The sequence below is a fragment of the Salvia hispanica genome, chromosome 3, assembly GCF_023119035.1.
Source record: "Salvia hispanica cultivar TCC Black 2014 chromosome 3, UniMelb_Shisp_WGS_1.0, whole genome shotgun sequence".
Taxonomy (NCBI): Eukaryota; Viridiplantae; Streptophyta; class Magnoliopsida; order Lamiales; family Lamiaceae; genus Salvia; species Salvia hispanica.
In genome coordinates, this window is record NC_062967.1 from 42,447,192 (window position 1) to 42,455,055 (window position 7,864).

At 34.7% G+C, this 7,864-nt stretch overlaps 1 protein-coding gene across 2 annotated transcripts; it reads right to left on the reverse strand.

Moving 5' to 3' along the window:
- Positions 1–1,159: 1,159 nt before the first annotated feature.
- On the reverse strand, positions 1,160–2,643 carry LOC125209656. Of its 2 annotated transcripts, none has more exons than XM_048109244.1 (2): positions 2,126–2,643; positions 1,160–1,438 (listed from the first exon to the last, which is right to left on the reverse strand). In XM_048109244.1, the coding sequence occupies exon 1, from the start codon at positions 2,590–2,592 to the stop codon at positions 2,143–2,145; it is 450 nt and encodes a 149-aa protein (XP_047965201.1). In that variant the 5' UTR covers positions 2,593–2,643; the 3' UTR covers positions 1,160–1,438; positions 2,126–2,142. The 2 variants fall into 2 exon arrangements, with proteins under 2 accessions (XP_047965201.1, XP_047965200.1); XM_048109243.1 differs by having other exon boundaries at positions 1,160–1,390; positions 2,126–2,642.
- Between the last annotated feature and the right edge of the window lie 5,221 nt (positions 2,644–7,864).

A 7,864-nucleotide genomic window follows, 5' to 3' on the forward strand; every position in this document is an offset into this window, starting at 1 on the left:
TGCAATTGCAAAAACCACCTAATCTTCTTAGACTTTCCAACTGGGCCGGTCCGTTCCATTAATTAAATGAAGCGAACTTCGGTTCGTCTGATCAATGGTTGAAGCAAGCTCCAATTAAGCCATTTTTCAAACTCAAGCTCAGTCCACCAAGGCTCATCATAAATCTAGTCCAGTCCATTCTAGGATCTGTCCGAATAAGACCAGCAACTACATACCTTGTCCCTGCGAAAAGACATGCTTCTGGCTGTTGGTATTATAAATTCTATATTTCCTAATTTATAAGGAGAAATTTATACGCATGGTTTGTGTTTATTAGTATTTGTTGATATAATTTACAAAAAATAATAAATAGCAAAATAAACATATCTTTCTTCTATATTGAAGACTAATCGGTAGATTCATGGTTACATACGATCTTCCAGTCTGTACCTTGTAGAAAGAAGTTATTGGTATTTTCAATCTAAATATATGTGGACAATCTATCGCGAACGATTTTTAGTTTCGATCCAAAATCACTATATAGTGAATAAACAATGACACTGGAATATCGCATAACACTAAATGAATATGTTAATTAAACCAAATACAAGATCTAGATGAGTATTTATCTCTATACAAGTAATATCGCACATACAATATTTATAAATTTCAAATTCAGTTTGAATTTCAGTTTTCACTTTATTATAAAAATAAATTAATTCAGATTCTAATTCCAACTTCATTTTTAAGGTACCAAATGGACCTAACAATTTCAAAAAGAGAAGATCATGTTATAAAAGATAGTCTCACAAAAATAAAACTTAACTGAGAGACTATATATGTTTCGCTAAACTTAAATTAGACTACTTTCAATCATCAGTGAATTCAAAATTTTACCAGAGTGAGCAAGTGAACTTTCTAGTTAATTAAAATTTAGAAGAATAAACTAAACTATATTGGAAACAATAAATCATTGGATAATAGTTAATATTGATTATTGCTACATTTATCATGACAGAGCTTATAAACACACAAAGAACTCACAAGCTGTAGGCCAAATCTGAACCTCATTCATGATCTACAAAATTCATGTTTAAACTCTCCAACATAATCACCCAAATCACTCTTTCACAAAAGTAATTCAAATGAGTTGAGCATGTGGAAACAATTACGATAATAATGCCACACAATCCTGCAGATCACATATATAAACGAGGTTTGGAATCATATATATACAATTTTCGAATTACAAAATACACAACTGAACTGATTATTGGAGAGTGCCAAAATAGTCACCACTGCATCGGCTATAACCCCAATGTTATTCCCTAATAAAACAGCTCCTTAATGGAAGTGCATATATGTTGTTGAACACATTTTGAGCAATCGCCACATGAATCTTTGACAATTCCTGAACATATAGTACGTACGGTTACAAATGGCTTCTCGAAGTAAAGATCTGAAAAACAACCAACAACACTCATGCTAAACATTGTCAACGCAAATACGGCTAGAAAACTATTATATACGTCAAGGGCGTTTGGTAGCTACATTAGAGCAAGTTAACAGCTTTCATATTACTTTAATTATGTGCTTGGTACATATGTTAGTTTTAGTGAATGACCCGTATTATTTTTATAGCACGGCCCAGACTAGGAAATCAACTCACTAATTTAGTGGGTTAGACTAACATCTTTTGAACTGACCTAGTTTAGCCTAGAATACTCAAAAACAAGTTTGAATTTTGTGTAAATGGTCGGAGATGACTAACATCTTTTGAAATTGGACCTAGATAGTGGACGAAAATATAATGTTGCCCTCTATCTTTTTAGTCCACATAAAAATTACTACTAACATGGTACTCAATCTTTTGCACCAAATATGAATGAAAGATGTGCGTGTGTGAATTGGTCAAGCGATAGAGCGGTATTGCCTGAGTCCGTAATTGTCGAGCTCGTGACACAATCATTAAATTTATAGAGTATTCATTTACCCATACAAAATTATGAATAAAAGATAGAAGAATATTTAACTAAATTTCCAGACACAACTGAATTAGCACAAATTAGCCTAAATTCAACACAAAATCACTCGATATTGCCCAATCAAAACTCAATTTAAGAAAAATCAAAGAGCAAGAGATGACCTATTAATCATCCCTCTCTAGGCGGAGGAAGCGCGGCGGCCCTCGCAGGGCGGAGACACGTCGAAATTCTTCGAAGGATACTTGGCGGTGAGCATACCAACCTCGAACACCAAATCCTGGCCGCTGGATTTGATTCCGGTGATCCCCCACCACTTGAAGAACGCCCTAACGCTGATCCCGTCGAGCTCGGCGATCCGATTCCCGACGATTTTGCCGGTAATTCGCTTGGAGTAGGTTGCCAAATAGTTGTCAGGGGGCAGCGTGACGCGGCAATTACCGCCGAGGCGCACCGAGAAGGCGCCGGAGGTGTGGTTGAGGGTGTAGGACTCGATCTCGGCGGGGAGGAGGCCGACGGGGAATCCGTACTTGACCAATTCGTCGTGCGCGGAGGTCGCCGCAGAGATCGTTGAGGCGGCGGCGAGGAGAGAGAGGCAGAAGATGAGGAGAATCGGAGATGGTGGCGCCATTACTTTCTCTTCAAGTTGGAATTGAAGGTTTTGATTAAGTTGGGGGAGTGGTGCTGAAATATCCCAAATTCCCAACGGTATGACGCAGTCTCATCTTCTGTATTTGACTGCCACGTGTCTGCGTAAACAGTCCAAATCATGATATCGACATATTTATTTTTTAAATATTTTTTTTAATTCTCATATTTTTAGATATTTTTCATTTTGGGTTTTATATGTCTATTTTATTGGGCCTCTATTTTCTCAACTAACTCCAATCCTAATTTCAAACACTCCAAATACTACGTCCGTTTTGTTGGGCCTCTATTTTCTCAACAACTCCAATCCTAATTTCAACCAATTAATTCAAACAATATCTAATCCATCCAATTTTTTTAGATTTATATTCCATTAATTTATAGAGGATACAAAATAAGTACTCTCCTCCGTAAACATAATGTCTCGATTGGGGACGTCCACAATTTTTACACCACATTCTACTTAAACACTATTATTTCATGCACGAAAATGAGATTCACGTCCTACTAACATTTTTAATCATTTTTCTTTATATTTTTTAAACTGGCACTGAGTTAAAGTGGGATTTAAAATCTTGGATGGAGTGGGTAGTGCATTCTGGCAAAAACTGAATCCCATCAGCAATCGCTCTATTCTTTAGCGATTTCTCCGCAATTTATATTTTCAATATTTTACACAGTATATAAACGATACATGATCATTACTAAATTGATGCAGGAAAAAAATGAGTTACAACATACCCTGGCCGTGTGGACCAATATGCACATCAGAATTCCATACACAATAAAGAGATAAAACGCTTCTCCTCCAACCAATAGGTTGGGAGTCATCACAGGAGTAGATCGAAAACCATTATTGATCTTCTTTAAAAGAAAATAAAAACACAACAAAGAGTTAGACAAAGAGATCCACATCAACTTCAATCACGAGGCTATGACCATGGGCTGACGCAGAAATATTTATCGATAGGGGCTGAGATTTCTAAATTTTGTTTTAAAATATATTTTTTAATAATTTAGATAATTTGTAAGGATTTTTACATTATAATTTACACTAAATTTGAAAAAATTTAAAAAATAATTAGTAGAAAAAAACTTTAAAAAAATATTCGTTGAATTCTTAAGCCCCTCCCCAGTACATATGGGTCCGTCCATAGCTACGACAAGCGAGGTCTACAGGCCTGGTGCCATTGGACTAGTGTTGGGGTTTGCAGTAGAAAAATTGCAAATTAAATCCAAAAGAATCTAATTTGATGATTATTTGATTAATTCAATTCGCTCATAAATCACAAATTGCATGTCAACAACGCAATAAATTCATGCATAGAAAATAAATCCTAAACACGAATTAATTGAAAAAGCTAACTTACTGCTTTGATTCTTCAAATAATCGATGATGGCTTGTGATTTCTCTATGCGACATTCTTCGTACTCTATTGTGAGTCTTCTGATTTATGTCCTAATTCCAAGTACTCCCCCCATCCCATAAAAATATGTGCGCTTTTAATTTTCGTCTGTCCCATAAAAATATGAGCATTTCCATTTATGGAAAGTTGTCCAATTTATTATCCATATATATCAAGTTATTTACAACTTATAGCACCATTACTACTCTTATATTAATGGGGTCTCATTATCCATTAACACTACTTAATTATACACTTTTCCATATCTCTCCTACTTTACCAATTTTGTTTTAGTTTACGTGTCATATCATATCACTACAAAAAAAACGTTTTGCAAGCACCAAAGTGCTTGCAACTAAGCATATATGTTCGCAAAACGTCATTTTGCAAGCACTTTGCTAGTAAAAAGGGTGCTACCCATTTGGCTCGACGCAAAAATTGTGAGAACTTTAGCAAGCACATACTAAAAATTTGTAAGCACATTGACTAGTGCTTGCAAAATGGCTTGCAAAATCTGGTGGTCAAATTAGTACATTGCAAGCATTTTTTGCTCGCAATTCTTCCTCAATGTTGTCACCAAATTCAACTTCAGCGAGCATTCTATTGTGCTCACAAATAATTCCATTTTCTGGCTTCATTTTGCGAGTACCATTGTGCTCGCTATTCAGCATCTATTCAAAAATATTTTCCTATTAAATTTTTGTAATTTTGAAAAAAAAATTAATATTAGGATTTATTTTTCGAAATCATAGTATGAAATAACTCAATTGAATGACGAAAATTCAAATTTTACATAGATACAAAATACACCCTCCGTCCCAGATAGTTTGTCCCATTTTGTCATATCGATCCATCCCACAAAGTTTGTCTCATTTCACTTTTTACCATTTTAATAGTGGACCCCATATTCCACTAACTCATTTCTACTCACATTTTACTATAAAACAAATATATAAAAATAGAACACACATTCCACTAACTTTTTCAACTAACGTTTCATTACATTTCTTAAAACTCGTACCTGGTCAAAGTGAGACAAACTATCTGGGGTGGAGGGAGTATTGTTTTACACTTCAATTCAATCAAATCACAAATTTAGTTCAAATACTACTAGCTCCCAAAATTTAGTTCAAATATTACTAGTCACTTCTTCTAGACTCTTGAACTTGCTGACCGAGGACCTTTACTAGCTCCCGCAATTTTTCGATCTCTTGATGCAATGGATGTACTCGTCGCTCGAGAAGCTCATCAACATGCTCAGTGCTAAGGCCAGACAAGCCGGAAGATGCAATGCCAACAGCTGAGCCGGTAGCAAATGGAAAATACAAGCTTGTCGCTTGCCCAGCTCCAGGAACCTGTTTCCTTTTCTTAACCCTCCCAAAAAGCTCGAGAAAGATTGCATCGTAATCTAGATATTCCCTTCAGCAAGCAACTCTTCTGCCCTTGCCAAAACTCTCTCCTTCAAAACAAACAAACGTACAATAGCAAGCAATTAACAAAGGATAATAAGCGAAACAAGTTTTATAATGTCAATAAAATTGACTGAAACAACCATAGCTTAATAAATCACTAATCTACAATTTCATGGCATGACATTCAATACAAATGACAACAATTCTCATGTGGTCTCGTGCACTGATAGTATAACACATCAATTCACCTAAATTGAAACAGGAAAGAAGTAAAACTCAAGCAAGTCAATTTCTATAGATCCAGCTACTCTTAACTAAAAAAAACATCTAGAATCCGAGATTTTGAGGGTCTAAAGTTGCATCTCATTTATCAATTGAATCATCAGGCATCCAATTCAAAATTTCAAAGACTCAGACTTTTTCTTTCCTCACGACAATCTCAAATTCTCAAATTCATCCACTTACATTCCATCCCTTAGATGTATGATTTTTCTTCCGTATCGATCAAGGAGATCAGGTTGATTAGGTGCTATTGGTGAATGTACTCCGAAATTTTAGCCCTCGGTATTCTTAAACTATTGTAATTTCACAAATATAATGTCTAATTAATAACAATAATGACTATTTATAAAGTTGGCAATATTATTAAATTTAATGAAATTAATAAAGAAAATCACTAAAACGAAGCCAACCTGGATGGAATAAGCCAATTTGCCTTATATTTTTTTTCTCGGAAAAGGTACAAAGTAAACTTGAGAAGCTTGCTGGGCTAAGACAAAAAGATCATATTTCGGGTACTCCTTCAATATATTCACTTCTATAATTTCGTACTTCGGATGAACAATTGTACCATCCCATGGATGTCGAGTCTCATCAAACCATACACAGTTGAACAAGAGTCTCATCAAACCATACACAGTTGAACAAAACAACTTTCTTTATCTGTCTTGCACATTATTCCACCTCCACAACTTCTTTCAAAATTCCATAGAAGTCATCATCGTCATATTATTTAATCTCATGTATCTGTAAAAATATATAATACGGAGAGTTCAAGACTTTTGCAAGCAATTAATTATACATTTTATCAGTACTTTTATTTGCGAAGCAAAAAGGGCCAAGTAGATGAAGCTTGTTAGTTAATAAAATGTTCACACTAAGGACCCGTTTGATAAAAAAGATGGGATATGAGAAGATATGTAAAACAAGATAAGAAATACGGGCTTCATGTCAAGATATTCAAAGATAAGATTTTTTTTCATTGTTGTTTGATAGAAAATAAATTATCTAAATTTGTATAGTATATTAAATAATACTCCCTCCATCCACGAATAAGAGTCCCGGTTCATAATTACCATAAATGGTAAAGAGACCACACATTCCACCAACCCATTCCACTCACATATCATTTAAAAATAATATATACAAGTGGGACCCCTATTCCACTAACTTTCTTCCACTCACTATTCTTAACATTTCTTAAAACCCGCGCCATTTAGAAATGAGACTTTTAATCATGGACGGAGGGAGTATGACTTAACTTGACAAATTAGTGGGTTACATAAACAAAGTTAAAGTCATAATTTTGGTAAGATTGGAGAGAGCCCTTGTCTTATATTGGGCTTTGAGTTAAGCTTAACTATGATATCAATTAATAAGTTATTATAAATGTTGAGCCCGAGATTAGGTTATCACTATATGGGCCTAATTTCTGTTAATAGTTCTACTTCAAAATTCCAACTTCTGTGATAGCTAGTGATGGAGTATTAATTCAATTATTCTATTTTTTTTTTATAGTTTTTAGCATTTCTCACCTTGATTTGTTATTTAAACCATAAATTAGAAGAGCAAATAAAAAATAAAAATTGTACCTTGTAATAATAGGAAAATAGCAAGTTACCCAACCACGAGAAAAAGAAACACGTTCAAATCGAAAAAATCGCAAGGAAGAAGGAAATAAAGAAAAGGAATGACAATGGGAAAAGAATGAGAGATGGAGGTACGATGATTAGATCCAATATTTGCGAGCACCATAAATTGTGCTAGCAAGTTTTCGAGCACAATTTATAGTTGCTAGAAAAAAGCGAGCAAAAATGCAAGCACAATTAGTTTACTCGCAACCTGTATCGGTGATTGCGACCAAACATACTTTTGCTAGCATCGCGTGCTCGCAAATTAGCAACCATAATTAATTTGCTCGAAGTAGTTCTCGCAAAATTATTTTCAACCACCTATTTTGCATTTTGCTCGCTTTTGTGCTCGAATTATTCTTCCAGGTATTGCAAGCACAACATGTGCTTGTGTTAGTATGCCTTGAATTTGTATAGAATTAGGTTTCCTAATAGGGATAGGATTATGTTTCCTAGGCCCAGTCTGTCTAATGTGTGTCTATATATATGGGAGTAGAGCACATAATTCTGTGATCTGAGATCTGACA